The 19,951-nt window shown below is 39.9% G+C and overlaps 2 protein-coding genes and 1 long non-coding RNA gene across 4 annotated transcripts; 2 read left to right on the top strand and 1 right to left on the bottom strand.

Annotated features, from left to right (window-relative positions):
• The first annotated feature begins 2,737 nt into the window (after positions 1–2,737).
• LOC121538991 lies at positions 2,738–7,577 on the top strand. Of its 2 annotated transcripts, XM_041847158.2 has the most exons (5): positions 2,738–2,877; positions 5,575–5,868; positions 5,987–6,244; positions 6,842–7,002; positions 7,126–7,577. In XM_041847158.2, the coding sequence occupies exons 1-5, from the start codon at positions 2,829–2,831 to the stop codon at positions 7,240–7,242; spliced, it is 879 nt and encodes a 292-aa protein (XP_041703092.1). In that variant the 5' UTR covers positions 2,738–2,828; the 3' UTR covers positions 7,243–7,577. The 2 variants fall into 2 exon arrangements, with proteins under 2 accessions (XP_041703092.1, XP_041703091.1); XM_041847157.2 differs by lacking the exon at positions 2,738–2,877 and having other exon boundaries at positions 5,274–5,868.
• A 6,044-nt stretch (positions 7,578–13,621) lies between these two features.
• Positions 13,622–15,747, bottom strand: LOC121538989. Its single transcript, XM_045212333.1, has 5 exons — positions 15,611–15,747; positions 15,110–15,400; positions 14,664–14,918; positions 14,216–14,373; positions 13,622–14,111 (listed from the first exon to the last, which is right to left on the bottom strand). The coding sequence occupies exons 1-5, from the start codon at positions 15,654–15,656 to the stop codon at positions 13,770–13,772; spliced, it is 1,092 nt and encodes a 363-aa protein (XP_045068268.1). The 5' UTR covers positions 15,657–15,747; the 3' UTR covers positions 13,622–13,769.
• A 2,431-nt stretch (positions 15,748–18,178) lies between these two features.
• Positions 18,179–19,951, top strand: LOC123483013. The gene is made up of 3 exons (XR_006658033.1): positions 18,179–18,732; positions 18,939–19,365; positions 19,560–19,951. It is a non-coding gene; the product is annotated as an uncharacterized LOC123483013 (long non-coding RNA).

Here is a 19,951-nt window from a genome sequence, read left to right as displayed (position 1 = left end):
TGTAGGGGTTTAATGGCACAGGCAGGGAGCCCAGCCAACAGCGAGTTGCAGTAGTCCAGACGGGAGATGACAAGTGCCTGGACCAGGACCTGCGCCGCTTCCTGTGTAAGGCAGGGTCGCACTCTCCGAATGTTGCAACATGACAGTGATGGGCTAGGGATTTGCAGTAGTTGTAAGACGTAAACACACTGTTCAACAGTGTCTGTGGCCTGTCATGGTAGTAAACGAGACCAATATGTAAGCTACAGAACATCTCCAATCCTCTTCCATTTACAATGGAATTCTTACATTTTGTGGGATGCCCAATCCCAAATCATCTCCATGCCCCAACCCCCTTGTGTAGTATTGAATATGGTGGAAATTCCATCTAGCAAGCTGATACCGTCCCACTGGACACAGACGGCAGTTCAACATCTTGTTTTGATTTACATTTGGTTGAGTTGTCAACTAATCATGAATTCAACGTGAAATCAACTAAACATTTCACCAAGTCATTGGATTTAGGTTAAACGTTGGGTGAAAAAAAGATCAAATTCGATTACTTTTTGCAAATCCAATCTGTTTTCCACGTTGATTGAAATGATGTGGAAACAACATTGATTCACCAGTTTTTGCCCAGTGGGATATTGCTAATACCTGTCCAATTCAGATCCATGTCCCACAGTTTCTGTGCAATGTCTAGAACAGATGTAACCCAATGTATGATGTTACCTCAGAGGAAGTCCTATTCTGCGGTCCTTAGACCTGGTGATGCGCTTCCCGTGTCAACTGAGTTATGTTGGTTTCTTCTCAGTGACTAAGACAGGAAGTGTCTCAGGAGGACGCTATGGTTCTGGAGTTGTAAGCACTTGGACAATGACCTGCTTAGAGATAAAACATTAAATATTACAATAACATTTGTATTCTTCTTTTTTTTTGTAGTTATAATGTATTCATAAATGAATGAAAGAGAAAGTACCTTTTCTAGTGAATGTTCTTTAGGAGTCGCCATTGTTCTGGCATGTTTGATGTATCTAACCCATAACACAGCTATCACAGCTAACACATCAACTAAGATGAATCCACCAATAACAGCATCCACAATGGCGCCTGGTATTGCTGAAGCTTTTCCATCCTTCTCACCACTACCTGAGGTCACACACAGAGAACAGACAGTTTAATCCTTATAGAATTACTTAAATAACAATAGATTCGGTCAAATAATCATCATAGACCAATAGTTTGACATAGACAGAATTATTACCATGTTTTCGCTGGAGAGGAATTATAACTGCATTTATGTAAAAACTGTTTATATTTATTATTCATACCAATGAATGTAACTTTTATTCATATTATATTATTAGTAGGTTATTAAACAGTGATAGAGGTATACAGTGAAGGTGACGGCTAAATGGTACTTACAGTCCTCCATGGGTTTAGAGATGGTCTGTGTGCTGACGTGGTTGCTGGTGGTGCATTGGATAGTCCCGTTGCCATTGGAGATGATGATGTTGACCCCAGACAGAGACAGTAACTGTTGTGACCGTGTACACTGACCCCCGCCACAGACAGACAACATCCAGCCATCTTTAACTGAACAGTTCACTGTGACATCACAGAGTCCCACACTCTTGTTATTAAAGTAGAGGGGTGTGACATCCATGACTGGTTTGGTAACGTTATCTATAAGAGAACCAAAGAAGAGTTGAGAAATATTAGGCCTACATGCATTACTGATCTGGAGATTTTTAAGGTGTCCACCATATTGCATTCACCCATAATGCAACTCTAGAACCTGATGCAACTTCAAAATCAGTGTAAATGAAGGAGAGGAGAAAAGGAAAGGTCACTGACTATTGAGATGGACCCAATGTCAAATGTATCAATCAACATACATGTTGATGGCTGAAGCTGCAATGCTACGTTGAATCTTCTAGAATACAGCAAATTACCAGAACTGAAACCTTAGAAAACTCACCCTGCACTAATAGTCTATATGTAGTAGTTGATTCTTTCCAACTTTTCCGGTAGTTTACCATATCAATTCCACTGTCTGTGTTCATTATGTATGAAGGGAAGAGCGTGGGAGAGGGAGGTAACCAGCACCGTACACATCTGAAATGAATGGTGAAACACAGTCTCTATGGGGACATGGGCATAGTGCTTTCCCAGGCTGCCACACATGGCATTCATACAAACATTCACAGATTATTTATTAATAATATTTATTTCTTATTATTATTATTATTATTATTATTTCAATAGCTCATAAAGAGATGAACAGTTTGACATGTGTTGTTGTATTGTATGTGTAATGGAATTCCCTTTTTAGAGTGACTGCGTCGAATCTGTCTGTTGAGCTGGCCGCTTATCAGATGGGAAAAATCCTGTCTTGTCCTCAAACTGAAATGTAAGAATTTGATAATTAGATTACAGAATGTGTGTGTGATGTTCCGGCAGAGACGCATAGGTTCTATTGCATTTAGTCACATGATAATGGAGTCAGATTGATAAATACATGTAATTATTAAACATAATTCTAAATAACTACAGTATTTCAGATGTTAACATATTGAACAATGCTCAGTACAGTGTATCTACCGATACCACATCACTATGGACTTCCTTCCATCAAACCTCCACAGCAGAAACCACATTGTTTTTCTGAAATATAGAAAATGCTTTGAGGGGGAAGGGGATTTTACTAAGCCACGGTCTACATCCTACTTTGACTGAGCGAGCACCTAGTTACATCCTGAACTGCATACTTCTTGTAGTTTACCACCACAGGGTCTCAACATTTCGACATAGACAGGAAGTCAAACTTAATCTATCAATATTTGGAAATGAAATCTCTGTTTTTGCTACACATCTGTTGGCTGGAAATCATCGCAGGTATCTAAACTCTTCATACCTTTTACATGTAATGAATTCTAGAGTTAAAGGAGGTATACCCTCTGGGACTTGGAGGTAGCTATTGGGTATCCTGCTGTAGGCCTAATTATTCATCCTTTTGGAACACATGCCATAGATTGGTATAGATGAGATACTTTGAACATGAGTGATCTGAACACATGCTATAGATTGGTATAGATGAGATACTTTAAACCATGAGTGATCTGAACACATGCCATAGATTGGCATAGATGAGATGCTTTGAACATGAGTGATCTGAACACATGCCATGGATTGGTATAGATGAGATACTTTGAACATGAGTGATCTGAACACATGCCATAGATTGGTATAGATGAGATACTTTGAACATGAGTGATCTGAACACATGCCATAGATTGGTATAGATGAGATACTTTAAACCATGAGTAATCTGAACACATGCCATATATTGGTATAGATGAGATACTTTGAACATGAGTGATCTGAACACATGCCATATATTGGTATAGATGAGATACTTTGAACATGAGTGATCTGAACACATGCCATAGATTGGCATAGATGAGATGCTTTGAACATGAGTGATCTGAACACATGCCATAGATTGGTATAGATGAGATACTTTGAACATGAGTGATCTGAACACATGCCATAGATTGGTATAGATGAGATACTTTGAACATGAGTGATCTGAACAAATGCCATAGATTGGTATATATGAGATACTTTAAACCATGAGTGATCTGAACACATGCCATAGATTGGTATAGATGAGATACTTTAAACCATGAGTGATCTGAACACATGCCATAGATTGGTATAGATTAGATACTTTAAACCATGAGTGATCTGAACACATGCCATAGATTGGTATAGATTAGATACTTTAAACCATGAGTGATCTGAACACATGCCATAGATTGGTATAGATGAGATACTTTGAACATGAGTGATCTGAACACATGCCATAGATTGGTATATATGAGATACTTTAAACCATGAGTGATCTAAACACATGCCATAGACTGGCATAGATGAGATGCTTTGAACATGAGTGATCTGAACACATGCCATAGATTGGTATATATGAGATACTTTAAACCATGAGTGATCTAAACACATGCCATAGACTGGCATAGATGAGATGCTTTTAACATGAGTTATCTGAACACATGCCATAGATTGGTATAGATGAGATACTTTAAACCATGAGTGATCTGAACACATGCCATAGATTGGCATAGATGAGATGCTTTGAACATGAGTGATCTGAACACATGCCATAGATTGGTATAGATGAGATACTTTGAACATGAGTGATCTGAACACATGCCATAGATTGGTATAGATGAGATACTTTAAACCATGAGTGATCTGAACACATGCCATAGATTGGTATAGATGAGATACTTTAAACCATGAGTGATCTGAACACATGCCATAGATTGGTATAGATGAGATACTTTAAACCATGAGTGATCTGAACACATGCCATAGATTGGCATAGATGAGATGCTTTGAACATGAGTGATCTGAACACATGCCATAGATTGGCATAGATGAGATGCTTTGAACATGAGTGATCTGAACACATGCCATAGATTGGTATAGATGAGATACTTTGAACATGAGTGATCTGAACACATGCCATAGATTGGTATAGATGAGATACTTTGAACATGAGTGATCTGAACAAATGCCATAGATTGGTATATATGAGATACTTTAAACCATGAGTGATCTGAACACATGCCATAGATTGGTATAGATGATATACTTTAAACCATGAGTGATCTGAACACATGCCATAGATTGGTATAGATGAGATACTTTGAACATGAGTGATCTGAACACATTCCATAGATTGGTATGGATTAGATACTTTGAACATGAGTGATCTGAACACATGCCATAGATTGGTATAGATGAGATACTTTGAACATGAGTGATCTGAACACATGCCATAGATTGGTATATATGAGATACTTTAAACCATGAGTGATCTGAACACATGCCATAGATTGGCATAGATGAGATACTTTGAACATGAGTGATCTGAACACATGCCATAGATTGGTATATATGAGATACTTTAAACCATGAGTGATCTAAACACATGCCATAGATTGGCATAGATGAGATGCTTTGAACATGAGTGATCTGAACACATGCCATAGATTGGTATAGATGAGATACTTTGAACATGAGTGATCTGAACACATGCCATAGATTGGTATAGATGAGATACTTTGAACATGAGTGATCTGAACACATGCCATAGATTGGTATAGATGAGATACTTTGAACATGAGTGATCTGAACACATGCCATAGATTGGTATAGATGAGATACTTTGAAGATGAGTGATCTGATCACATGCCATAGATTGGTATAGATGAGATACTTTAAACCATGAGTGATCTGAACACATGCCATAGATTGGTATAGATTAGATACTTTAAACCATGAGTGATCTGAACACATGCCATAGATTGGTATAGATTAGATACTTTAAACCATGAGTGATCTGAACACATGCCATAGATTGGTATAGATGAGATACTTTGAACATGAGTGATCTGAACACATGCCATAGATTGGTATAGATGAGATACTTTAAAACATATTTGAGTAATCCCAGCAGCCCAGCTAACAATGTTTGGTTTAAATGTGACCCCGTTCCTCTGTCATTAGGAATCAGGGTGGAACCTTCAGTGGACCAGTATGGGTTGAAGGGGGGTTCAATATGTCTGGCTGTTCCAGAACCTGAGATTCTCAAAGGACTTCAATGGAAGACGGGCAGTGATGTAATAGTTAGTGATAAAGAGATTTCTCCTAAATATAAGGAGAAAGTGGATTATAACTCTGTCAACCATTCTCTGTGTATTAAGAATCTGCTGAACACAGACAGTAGAATTTACATGGGAAGTGCAATTAATCAGAGAGACTGGACTGATTCAACTACCACATACAGACTAAAGGTGCTTGGTGAGTTTTGTGAAGTTTTTGTGCTGGTAGTCGTCTTTTTGTTTATTCATTACAATTAAAGTATCTAGACCACTCATAGATGTATGGATCTCTTTCCCAACTCCATTGGTTCTTGTAGATCATGTTCCCAAACCAGTTATGGATGTCACGTCTCTCTTCAACACAAGTGTGGGACTCTGTGACGTCACAGTGAACTGTTCAATTAAAGATGGCTGGATGTTGTCTGTCTGTGGCGGGGGTCAGTGTACACGGTCACAACAGTTACTGTCTCTGTCTGGGGTCAACATCATCATCTCCAATGGCAACGGGACTATCCAATGCACCGGCAGCAACCACGTCAGCACACAGACCATCTCTCAACCCATGGAGGACATATGTAAGGTCCATTCTAGCATTCATTTGGAGATCTACCCGTGAGGTTAGAAGCTGAACCTCATGTTGATATTGTGTAGTCATTCTGTAATATCTCTGTCATTGTTTAATACTAAATGATGCGATATCATACATTGTAAAAAATATATCCACAGGGAAAAGCACACACAGGATATCAAAGTTATATGTTTAGTATTTTTATTTATTTAGAGCCAACACATAAACACCCAATATTTTGACTAGGTCTTTTTTTAAATGAATTTCTCAATTTGACAAAAGCTCTGACGAAGGCCTTGAGGCCGATACGTAAAGCTTATTAAAGAGCAGTGACACAATCAGGAGCAGTGATACTATCAGGAGCAGTGTGCAGGTTTCTTCTTTTTTCTCCCATTTTTTGGAATTAGCACTGCAAACATCTACTTGGAACAGTTGATTTAATCTTGGCTGCAAGGACTTTTGTTTGAACGATATGATACATAAACGGTACCTACCATAAAGTAATGTTGACTGTTGGAAACAATTAACATCACATTAGACCAAACGTGTTAGTGAAATATTGTATTTTTGGCTCTGAGAGGGTAACCCAGATTGTGTGTCCCAGGTATTGGTGAGAAGGACGGCAAAGCTTCAGCATTATCAGTCAGGACCATTGTGGCCAATACTGTTCGATCAGTGTTTGTTTATGTTGGATTGGCAGTCACCATAATGGCCATCATAAAGGTCAAAAGATGGATATCCTCAAAAGAAGTTGACTCAACTCAGGTACTTCCTGTGAAATGCATTTGACTTTTTATAAATATATTATTTTAATTTAATTTTAAATTGTTTTACTTTGTAAGCTTTGTTGAATGAAGATTTGATGTAATTGTAATGTCTCATCTTTAGGAAGTCATCGTTGACACCTCAGTGAATGATTCAGCAGAGGTGAGGCCAGAACCACTTGGCCCTCCTGAGGTAGAAACACTTTACAGAAATATGCAGAAACCAGGACAGCAACAATAAATGGACTTCACCCAACTGACCAGCATTTTTTATTACAGACTGTAATATCATGGGACAAATATTGAACCCATATTTCATTTAGTATTATCTGCAGTGTTTCGCTTAAAGGGAGAGCCGTGTCGGGTCGACTTCCACAACAACTAAGAGCATTGAAGCATGAGGCTAAACTCTGCATGTTCTGATGTGAAGCACACCCTACACATGAACATATACTCTGTGAGTACAACGTCTTGCTTCTGTGGTTCATTCTGTTTTTGGAATGTTGAATGTCCCACTTTTGTTGTGTTTTTGGAATGTTGAATGTCCCACTTTTGTTGTGTTTTTGGAATGTTGAATGTCCCACTTTTGTTGTGTTTTTGGAATGTTGAATGTCCCACTTTTGTTGTGTTTTTGGAATGTTGAATGTCAAACTTTTTATGTTGTTGTTTTCACACACAAAAAATGAATACATGATTAATTGAATCAATGAATTGAAATAAATGATTAATTGAGCCATTACTGTTCAGCCTCAAGTTTACACAGTCAATACAGTGCGCTGTGGAATTGCTCCACATCCTGTCTAAATAAAAATAGTATCTTTGTTTCTGAACTTGGCCTTGTGGTTAAGGCCGCTGCCTTGGCACATGTACATTTTCCCTGCCTGCGTTGGTACGAGTCCTGGCACCTACCAGGCCTCCTCTGTACCTCCTTCTCTCCGTCTCCCCTTCATTTGATATGTATCTCTGTCTTTGAAAAACAATCAAATACTCTGTAAAATACAGAAGGAGAGTCCAATAAAATAATATTGCCTACAGTAAAAGCTAAATAACTTGATCACTTTCAATGTACTTCTGCTACATAACATTCACAAAATATAAATATAGATGTGTCATTTCTCACTACTTATACAATAGTTTACAGAAACGTGAACACACACAAACATATTTACACAATGCAATTGATGTTATTCTCTATCTATTACTTAATTTTAAAACTACATCTGCATCACAGTCTGGATGTGAACAGTAAGCCACAAGCTGCTCTCCCTCTGAAAAAATTTAAATGACTCAGAGGGTATTGCAACCCAGTATCACAGATTATTGTGAAATAGACACAAATTGCTTATTGGAAATTTGTGACAAGCACACGAAAAAGTATATTTTTCATGTGCAGTACACAATTTTGTGTACAGTGCATTTCAATCACAGATAAAGACAGTAGGTTACTTCAGACAGAAACGATAGGAGGGTGGATGGTGTAACGCGAACATCTAGCAACCCAAAGGTTATGTGTTCGAATCTCATCATGGATCATTTTAGCTAATTAGCTACTTTGCAACTACTTACTACCTTTGAGCTACAGTACTAGTCAAAAGTTTGGACACACCTACTCATTCCTGTTTTTTTTTTAACTTGTTTTTTTAAACTATTTTCAACATTGTAGAATAATAGTGAAAACATCAAAACTATGAAATAACACATACGGAATCATGTTGTAAACAAAAAAGTGTTAAACAAATCAAAATATATTTTATATTTGAGATTCTTCAAATAGCCACCCTTTGCGTTGATGACAGCTTTGCACACTCTTGGCATTCTCTCAACCAGCTTCATGAGGTAGTCACCTGAAATGCATTTCAATTAACAGGTGTGCGTTCTTAAAAGTTAATTTGTGGAATTTATTTGTTATGGAACATTTCAAGAACTTTGAACGTTTCTTCAAGTTCAGTCGCAAAAACCATCAAGCGCTGTCATGAAACTGGCTCTCATGAGGACCGCCACAGGAATAGAAGACCAAGAGTTACCTCTGCTGCAGAGGATAAGTTCATTAGAGGTACCAGCCTCAGAAATTGCAGCCCAAATAAATGCTTCACAGAGTTCAAGTCACAGACACATCTCAACATCAACTGTTCAGAGGAGACTGCGTGAATCAGGCCTTCATGGTCGAATTGCTGCAAAGAAACCATTACTAAAGGACACCAATAAGAAGAAGAGACTTGCTTGGGCCAAGAAACACGAGCAATGGACATTAGACCGGTGGAAATATGTCCTTTGCTCTGGAGTCCAAATTGTCTTTGTGAGACGCGGTGTGGGTGAACGGATGATCTCCGCATGTGTATTTCCCACCGTAAAGCATGGAGGAGGAGGTATTATGGTGTGGGGGTGCTTTGCTGGTGACACTGTCTGTGATTTATTTAGAATTCAAGATACACCTAACCAGCATGGCTACCACCGCATTCTGCAGCGATACACCATCCCATCTGGTTTGGGCTTAGTGGGACTATCATTTGTTTTTCAACAGGACAATGACCCAACACACCTCCAGGCTGTGTAAGGGCTATTTTACCAAGAAGGAGAGTGATGGAGTGCTGCATCAGATGACCTGATCTCCACAATCCCCCGACCTCAACCCAATTTAGATGGTTTGGGATGAGTCGGACCGCAGAGTGAAGGAAAAACAGCCAGCAAGTGCTCAGAATATGTGGGAACTCCTTCAAGACTGTTGGAAAAGCATTCCAGGTGAAGCTGGTTGAGAGAATACCAAGAGTGTGCAAAGCTTCAAGACATGGCATTAAATAACAATGGTGCCTTGAGGCTTGTCCCATAGAATTGCATTGCATGGGGTGTCTTGAGACATCTTGAGCCACAAGACATGTCACAAAACATGTCTTCAAAATGTTTCTCGAGTCATCTTAAGATGTCTTAAGACATGTCTTCAGAACAGCCGTGTCTTAAGACGTCTCAAGACACAGGTGAATGCTGGGTATGTACAGTCTGCATGACAACTTATGTAACGTGTTACTACATGCTACATAAGAGTCTACGTTCCAGATGTTATAACAAGGTGTTATGTCATTTACTAAGCTCTGTGCCACATTATTACATTTAATGGAATGATGGGTGGCATAACCATGTCATATGCCGTTATAGAGTGTGCACAGAAACCTTAAAGGTCGACTTCCGGCTTAAACACAAAAATAACGTATTTAAACTGTACAACTGATCAATGCACCATCATACTAGGTCATTTAATGCTTAAAAACAAAACATTGATTAATAAGATACTTGGCCACAGAAGTGTGATTTCTTACTGAGCTCTACAGCTTCTGCCCAAAAACAAATCCTGTGAAATGATGTCAACACATACTGGAGGAGTTACTGTCTAGCTTCGCTAACAAACTAGCTACGTCGGTTGTGGCGCACAAGACCAGAATGACAGGTCGATGAACCACTAAAGGCACACTCCATTTCTGTTGGACCCCTTTTTTTTGCTGTACATGCTTCCTTCTTTTTACTCTGTAATTTAGGTTAGTATTGTGGAGTAACTACAATGTTGTTGATCCATCGTCCGTTTTCTCCTATCATAGCCATTTAACTCTGTAGCTGTTTAAAAGTCACCACTGGCCTCTTGAGGAAATTCCTGAGCGGTTTCCTTCCTCTCCGGCAACTGAGTTAGGAAGGACGCCTGTATCTTTGTAGTGACAGGGTGTATACACCAGCCAAAGTGAAATTAATAACTTCACCATGCTAAAAGGGATATTTAATGTCAGCTTTTCTTTACCCATCTTCCAATAGGTGCCCTTCTTTGCAAGGTATTGGAAAACCTCCCTGGTCTTTGTGGTTGAATCTGTGTTTGAAATTCACTGCGTGACTGAGGGACGTTAAAGATTATTGTATGTTTGGGGTACAGAGATGAGGTAGTCATAAAAACATTATGTTAAACACTATTATTGCACACAGAGTCCATGCAATTTATTATGTGACTTGTTGAGCACATTTTTACTCCTGGATTGATTTAGGCTTGCCATAAAAAAGGATTGAATACTTATTGACTCAAGACATTTCAGCTTTTCATTTTTTATTAATTTGTACATTTTCAAAATACAAAATTCCACTTTGACGTTATGGATTGCTATGAATTGCAGCTTTAAATTACAGAGCATTTCTGTTCAAAACAATATTTTTGGGGAATACAATAAACATTTTGTTGAAAACTGGATCCTTGATGGAGTAGTGTGGATCCCTGTTAGCCAACCAGGCCCTGTTGTGCATCTAAGGGTATATTGTAGATGAATAATATGACATTGTATTGTATTGTACCCTCTAAACTTCTTCCACAGATCCCTCGGTCAAATTTGTTTCATCTGTTGTTGCTAGCAATATAATTTTTCGATCTGGCCACGGACCCCAGTTTGGGAACCACTGATCTAAAGCACTGGACCCCTCTTAGCCTACTGACATGTTTTTGAACATGTGCTGACATCTAGTGGTTCAATCTGACTTTTTAAAGATTCATATTTATTTATTTTTACCGTTTTCACATAGATTCAATCACAACACAGTTCAGTGGTGGATGTATCACATAGTTATTTTAAACTTACATTTCATCACGATAAAAGGTTCAAAGGTCAGGTAAATTCATAGTCAACAGATACATTGAAATAGCAAGGTATGTTTACATCATTCACACTTCTTACAGGTTCTTTCAAGGCTGCACATTCAACAGGTCAACAGGTCATCAGGTCAACAGGTCAGCAGGTCATCAAAAGGAGAAAAATCAAGAAGGCCGAGATACAAAAATGATCTTACAAAAAAGAGCAAGTTCAGGTTAATGCCTCATGAGCTTAGTGTAATTATCCCATCCCAACCCACAATATAAGATGGTTTACTCCATTGTTGGTAAACTATGTAATTGCAAACAAACACTGATTAAATATAGTTCAAACTATCATTTCATCTCATGGATGTTCAGTCTTTGCATCCAGAAGTCTATACATTTTAGTGGTTACATTTCTCGAGCCCTATTCCTCATTTGTTTACCAAACAAGTGACGGGGTGACCGCCATAGAGATCCTATTCAGGATCCTCATCAGGGTGGAGGATTGAGCTGCCTGCCCTTGGACCTGACCAGCACCTCCGACCAGCACCTCTGCTGACCATCTAGCTATGAGCTTCCAGATCCTCTAATGACCGCGACTGTCCATCTGCTGGAGGTTTCAGGAAACACTCAAATACACTTGATTTGGATGACCTAGCTACTGTTGTAGCCTATATTTATTTTTAAATGACTTCTTGTTGTTTATTTTGCTTAACAAGCGCTTTGAGATTCTGTCTAATGAAAAGCACTATAAAAGTGTAATACATTATTATTATTATTATTATTATTATTATTATTAAATAGAACAATATCCTATCGTTCTAATCCTAATGCTATGGTGACTGCTTTGTTGTTTTATGATTCCTAGATTGCCCCTTTCAAGTCCCAAAGAAGAATGAAGTATACGTTTATCATCTCTATGTAGCATGTTCCATAACTTGCTACATTTGCACACACTGTATATATATTTTCTGTTGTATTTTTGACTTTATGTTTTGTTTTACCCCACATGTAACTCTGTGTTGTTGTTTTTATCGCACTGCTTTGCTTTATCTTGGCCAGGTCGCAGTTGTAAATGAGAACTTGTTCTCAACTGGCTTACCTGGTTAAATAAAGGTGAAATAAAATAAAAAAATAAAAAATGTTCCAACAATACAGGGCATGGTAACTAATACACTATATATACAAAAGTATATGGACACCCCTTCAAATTAGTGGATTCAGCTATTTCAGCAACACCGTGACAGGTGTATAAAATTGAGCACACAGCCATGCAATCTTCATAGACAAACATTGGCAGTGGAATGGCCTTACTGAAGAGCTCAGTGACTTTCAACGTGGCACCGTCATAGGATACCAACTTTCCAACGAGTCAGTTCGTCAAATGTTTTGCCCTACTAGATCTGCCCCAGTCAACTGTAAGTGCTGTTATTGTGAAATGGAAATATCTAGGAGCAACAACTGCTCAGCAGCGAAGTGGTAGGTCACACAAGCTCACAGAACAAGGGCTGCAGCGTGTAGCACATAAAAATCATCTGTCCTCGGTTGCAACACTCACTACCGAGTTCCAAACTGCCTCTGGAAGCAACGTCAGCACAATAACTGTTGGTCAGGGGCTTCATTAAATGGATTTCCATGGCCGAGCAGCCACACACAAGCCTAAAATCACCATGCGCAATGCCAAGCATCAGCTGGAGTAGTGTAAAGCTTGCCGCCATTGGACTCTGGAGCAGTGGAAACGTGTTCTCTGGAGTGATGAATCACCCTTCACCATCTGGCAGTCCGACAGACAAATCTAGGTTTGGCGGTTGCCAAGTTATTATTATTTGAACATATTACTTCAACTTCCTCAACTAGCCGGCGCCCCCGCACATTGACTCTGCACCGGTACCCCCCTGTATATATAGCCTCCCTACTGTTATTTTATTTTACTTCTGCTCTTTTTTTCTCAACACTTTTTTGTTGTTGTTTTATTTTACTTTTTTATTAAAAATAAATGCACTGTTGGTTAAGGGCTGTAAGTAAGCATTTCACTGTAATGTCTGCACCTGTTGTATTCGGCGCATGTGGCCAATAAAATTTGATTTGATTTGATTGTTTGATTATTGTCCACTGGGTGGTGCAACAGTCCCACAGTTTCTATGTAATGTTTTGAACTGTATGATGTCACCTCAGAGGTCCACCTGGTGGAGAGTGCTGTGGTTCTGGTCAGGAGAGTGCTGTGGTTCTGGACAGGAGAGTGCTGTGGTTCTGGCCAGGAGAGTGCTGTGGTTCTGGCCAGGAGAGTGCTGTGGTTCTGGCCAGGAGAGTGCTGTGGTTCTGGCCTGGAGAGTGCTGTGGTTCTGGCCAGGAGAGTGCTGTGGTTCTGGCCAGGAGAGTGCTGTGGTTCTGGCCAGGAGAGTGCTGTGGTTCTGGACAGGAGAGTGCTGTGGTTCTGGCCAGGAGAGTGCTGTGGTTCTGGCCTCTCTCCCTGGTGAAGTGTTCACTGAGTTGTAAACTCTTGGAACAATGTCCTGTTTGGAGATGAAACATTAGAACATTTAAATTATTCAAATGATCGTTCTTTAAAACTATTGACTTATATAATGCATAGATTATTTAATGAAAGAGCAGGTACCTCTTCTAGTGAATGTTGTTCTTTAGGGATTTGCCATTTTCTGGCATGTATGATGTATCCAACACATAGTACAGCAACTAAGCTTAATAATACACCAATAACACTACCCACAATGGTGATAACTGGTAACACTGAGGCTTTCCCATCCTCACCACTACCTGTTCACACACACACACACACACACACACACACACACACACACACACACACACACACACACACACACACACACACACAGATGAAGAAAGATGTTCATAAGATAATAGTTTCATACAGGCAGAATTATTCCAATCTTAACTAGAGAAGAATTACAATCATGATATCAAACCTTTGGTCATATTTTATTTTTAATGCCGATAAATGTAACTTTTATTAATATTATATTATTAGTAGGTTATTAAACAGTGTTAGAGGTATGCAGTGAAGGTGACGGCTAAATGGTACTTACAGTCCTCCATGGGTTGAGAGATGGTCTGTGTGCTGACGTGGTTGCTGGTGGTGCATTGGATAGTCCCGTTGCCATTGGAGATGATGATGTTGACCCCAGACAGAGACAGTAACTGTTGTGACCGTGTACACTGACCCCCGCCACAGACAGACAACATCCAGCCATCTTTAACTGAACAGTTCACTGTGACGTCACAGAGTCCCACACTTGTGTTGAAGAGAGACGTGACATCCATAACTGGTTTGGGAACATGATCTACAAGAACCAATGGAGTTGGGAAAGAGATCCCTACATCCATGAGTGGTCTAGAGACTATAATTGTATTAAATATACAAAAAGACAACTACCAGCACAAAAACTTGATTAGGCCTACATGCATTATTGAACCTAATCAGACACATTAAATGTACGGCAAATTACCAGAACTGAAACCTTACAAAACTCACCCTGCACTGATAGTCTATATGTAGTAGTTGATTCATTCCATTTTTTCCGGTAGTTTGCCTTGTAAATTCCACTGTCTGTGTTCAACAGATTCTTAATGCACAGAGAATGGTTTGCGTTGTTATAGTCCACCTTCTCCTTGTATTTAGGAGAGATCTCTTTGACTCCAACTATTACATCACTGTTCCTCATCCATTTAAGTCCTTTGATCATCTCAGGAGGTTCTGGAACAGCCAGACATATTGAACCCCCCTTCAACCCATACTGGTCCACTGAAGGTTCCCCCCTGATTCCTAATGAGAGAGGACAAAGATCACATTTAGCATTTCACTGACAGTCATTTGACATTAATGTACAAATTGAGTCAGTAAGTCATTTGCTGCCTAAACTCAAAACTTTTCCAATTACCCGTGTTATGTGCACAAAGTATTATTTCTAGAGTAAATGTCCAAAATCAAAAGTGATTCCTCCACACAATATAATTAATATAATGAATAGGTTACCTGTGGTGATACCTGGCCATAGAAGAAGAAACCCAAGTATTTTCATATTTCTTTTGAAATTGAGAGACTAACTCTGCCTTCTTCTGTCAAAGTTCAGTCGCCTAATGATGCAATTTTAAACTCCTACTCAGTGGAAGTGGAAGTTTTTCACCAGATCTTTTCGGTAGGCTCCACCTCTACAGCTGGGCATAGATTTCATTGGATGGTGCCTACCCATGGGGCGGCGCACAATTTTCCCAGCGTCGTCCAGGGTAGGGGAGGGAATGGCCGGCAGGGGATGTAGCTCAGTTGGTAGAGCATGTGCAACGCCATGGTTGTGGGTTCGATAAAATAATGTATGTACTAACTGTAAGTCGCGCTGGATAAGAGTGTCTGCTAAATGACTAAAATGTAAATGTAAATACACTGCATAACGCCACGCCCTGCAATGAATACTCCAATCATCAGCCTGAATACTCCAATCATCAGCCTCATGTGTCATGTAAAAAATCTTCCCAACCTGAAATAGTCCCCAGTCGTATTGTATTGTGACGTCATATCGTGTACAATTTCTCACAGCGTGAAACTGTTCCCAGTTCAATAATTCATTGCACGTTTTACACCGCGAACGCCGGGCTAGCTAGTTGGTGGCTGAAGGTGGAGGAAAAACGATGTCTAACAGACAGCTGTGGGATAAGGAGACGTATACTTGGATGGCGGAGGAGGAATGGAAGGAAGAAGAGCGGCAGAGGAGGTCTAAGAGAGAGAGGAAGGAAGATTGTAAGCTTGAGTCGGGGGGGAAATGGCGGGGAAAAGCGATAAGGTTTGGTAAAGAAGAATGGTAGGAAATGTAAGCAAAGTGAGCTGAAGACAGGAGGAGAAATGGAAGTGAATGAGGGTGAAGTATCGGAGGTGGTAGGTGTGGTGAAGTGCTCGGAGCCAGAGGCTGGCACAGAGGGTCAGGATAAAAATGAGTCTGTGACAGTAGGAGTGACGTTTTTGGAAAAAGTGGACCCTTGCCTTTTGTGGTTTCAAGATAGGTGAAAAAAGCGTTGGATATAGTGGAATCGGCGAGGGTAACCAAAAGTTGTCTAGTGATAATTGTTTGTGTTTCTGTTGGTCAGAGGGAGAAGGAGCTCAGAGTTAAACAAATGGGGGAGAGTAGTAGATTTGTACCAGTACAGAGGGATAGGCCAACAAGTGATATATGTTTCAGTAAGATTGGATTTTTAGCGTTTATAGCAATGGTTATTAATTGTACTGCAGTGATGGAACGTAAGTCGAAGAAAATTGAGGTTGTGGTGGCAGCTGCAGAGAGGTATTTGGGTGTGCGAGACTTCACATCAGAAGAGTTACAGGGAGTGTTAAGTGGTGATGTCCCATCATTTCAGGTTGAGGGCATGAGGTAGGAATGAATATATTTAAATAGTGAAGAAGGGTGGTGTTAATTATTAATAATACTTTTGAATTTGTGAGTGTATTGTTAGATGGTAGGGTATTTCTTTATTTTATTTTTCAAGCAAAATATAAGGGAGTTGTACTCCAGTCTAGTAGGTGGCGGTAATGCAACAAATTGGATGCCAACCGCCATTAAACCTAATTGAAGCACGCAACTCTTTTTGTGGATGGCTGAGCTCGTCTCTATTTTTACCCTCCTTTGGCGTGAACTTGAAAAAACTGTTCAGCGTCGCTAGCAGCATACAGCAGCACGTTCGATTGTGCGTCAAGATTTCAGCATAGCGAATTTGTATGAATATTAAATGAGCAAAGCAAATTGTATGAATATTAAATGAGCAAATGGTGTAATCCATTCTCCATTTCATGAATTTATTTACACGTAAATAGTAATATGCTCTAAACCAGGGTTCTTCAATTCCGGTCCTGGAGGGCCGAAACACCTCTGTTTTTCATCCTCTCCTTCTAACCAGGGGCTAATTCAGACATGGGACACCAGGTGAGTGATATTAACTACCAGGTAGAAATGAAAAACAAAAGTGTTTCGGCCCTCCAGGACCGGAATTGAAGAACCCTGCTCTAAACCGCTCCGGGGACAAACAAACTCTGCTGCCTTGTTTACAATCGTCCACATGGCTGGGAGAACCTATTCAAGTAAAGTTAAGTAAATGCATTTCGAAAATGGAAAAAACCGATATATTATTAGCTAACTAGCTACAGTGCAGGCTAACTCAAATGAGCTGCTAACGTAACGTTAGCTAGCTAGCTATCTAGCCAACTTGACATACTATATAGCTAGCTAGCTAAGTGAATTAAATACCACCAGCTACCTAACTTTATTAGCTAGCTATCTTGATGTAATTATCATTGTAAAAAACAAACTCCAAATGCATTTGTAGGTAACGTTAGCTAGCTAACTGCCATGGAGGAGGGTGAACGGATAGCAGCCGCAACTGTCAAAGTGAGAGAGTAGGGTGTTCTGGATAGGGCAGGTACTTTTGTATAGTTCCAGTCCATAGAAGTGAGGACGGAGATAATAGTAACATAATATTCAGTGCTGTGTAATTTGAGTATAATGAAGTCAGTTTCTTGTGAGGTTTTCTGTCCTCAGATACAGAGAGCTGTGAAAGCCTGTCTGCAGATGAAGAGGTCCCAATGAAGAGCAGTGGTTCTCAGTCCTGGTCCTGGGGACTCAAAGGGGTGCACATTGTTGTTTTTTGCCTTAGTGCTACACAGCTGTTTTAAAATGATCAACTCATCATCAAGCTTCAAGTTATATTTATGTATTCATTTGTGATGCTATCCTTGATATGATCCTGCTGTTGTCACATGCTACACATGTTATCATGATTTGTTATTAGGGATATTATACTTTAGTAATCCACAATGACCTGGTAATGTAAAAGTCTAATAATGACATTATCTTCCATATTCCTACAGATACCTTGTAACTGGAGATTCCTCTAAAACTATTGCCTACCGTTACTGTGTAGGGCACTGCAAGGTTGGGTGACCAGGGCCATCTGGGACTGCCTCCTGGGGGGAATTCAGGCGTGTGAAGGCTACCTGTGTCCTCCATAACTTCATGGACCAGGAGGGAACCTGCAGCTCGCCGCCATGTGCCAGAGGAGAGGTCTGCTGCTCTGCAGGATGTTTCAAGGATGGGGGCCAACAACGCAGCGCGGGAGGTAATCCGTGTGCGGGAGATCTTTCCCTCCTACTTCTTTCGAAGAGGGTGCTGTTCCCTGACAACACCATAGACTACACTATGCACAACCAAAGGCTCTTTTAAGAGCCATCCACATGGCAATAAGAGTATTATTCCATTTACTTAGCTATGTCAACTGTAGTTATTCAATTCCCAGTTTCTTTCCCTTTGATTTCTACTTCTCAGGTGAGGGTGCTGTCCACACCTACACACTCGTGTATCAATCTGGTTGATGGATTGTCATGTGCAGTAAGCAGGCTCAGGTGTATAACTGTGGCTCCTTCCACCTTCAAAGAATAGGCAAGAGGACCAACCATGGCGAATAGTAAGACACTTCATTATTTCTATTTATAGAACTTACGCTATATTGTTTGTCCTCGTGTGTCTGCATGTTTTTCAGTATAAAGTACTCTGCAGCCACTTAGTGTGGACACCAGGTGAGGCACAGAGATTCCTGTTGAACACTGTCTCTTTAACTACCTTAATTTCTCCATAAGTCTCTCTCCTTCACTTCATCCGTCTTCTCCCTAAATCCTCTAGATTATATCAGCTGTGTCGGGTGAACCCCTCCCGCATCTGAACTGGCTACATATAGGGCACAGCATGATCAGAGGTGAGAGATCACTTGTTCGGGTCAACAGGAAGTATTATTAAAGAGATGCTTTACATTGAAATACAGATAGATGTAGTAGTCCCAGAGTTAATGATCCAGGGTGAATTTTGCATTTCACCTCCTGATGATTATGATGACAGACAGTGTTAGAATAAAAGAACACAAGGCTTAATCATGCTGTCTCTCGTCTGCAGGTGTGTTTTGATGTGAAAGAGGATGCCCCAGTCCTGTCATCGCCACCTCAATCGCTCTTGGGCCAACTGGGGGTCCAAGGCTGGTTAAGATACATTTATTTAATTGTGATGAATTGACAGAATATTAAGTTTAGTAGCACTGTAATTCATTAATCATATGCTGTCTTCCCTGCTCCTCCATTCTTACCGCTTTCCCTTTCTGTCTTTTACACTCGTTCTCACACCAATCTACCCACCTCCTCTTTCTTCCTCTGTTTTTATAATGCACACCAGATGTGCACTGAAGTACAGATTGAACTTGTATTTAAAGTATAATATTTATAATGCATGTATTATATATTTATAACACTTGGATAATTAAGTTATATCAATAAAGCGGTTCACATTCTCTA

The sequence above is a fragment of the Coregonus clupeaformis genome, unplaced genomic scaffold (assembly GCF_020615455.1).
Source record: "Coregonus clupeaformis isolate EN_2021a unplaced genomic scaffold, ASM2061545v1 scaf0007, whole genome shotgun sequence".
Lineage (NCBI taxonomy): Eukaryota > Metazoa > Chordata > Actinopteri > Salmoniformes > Salmonidae > Coregonus > Coregonus clupeaformis.
This window is presented reverse-complemented; position numbering and strand designations above follow the sequence as displayed.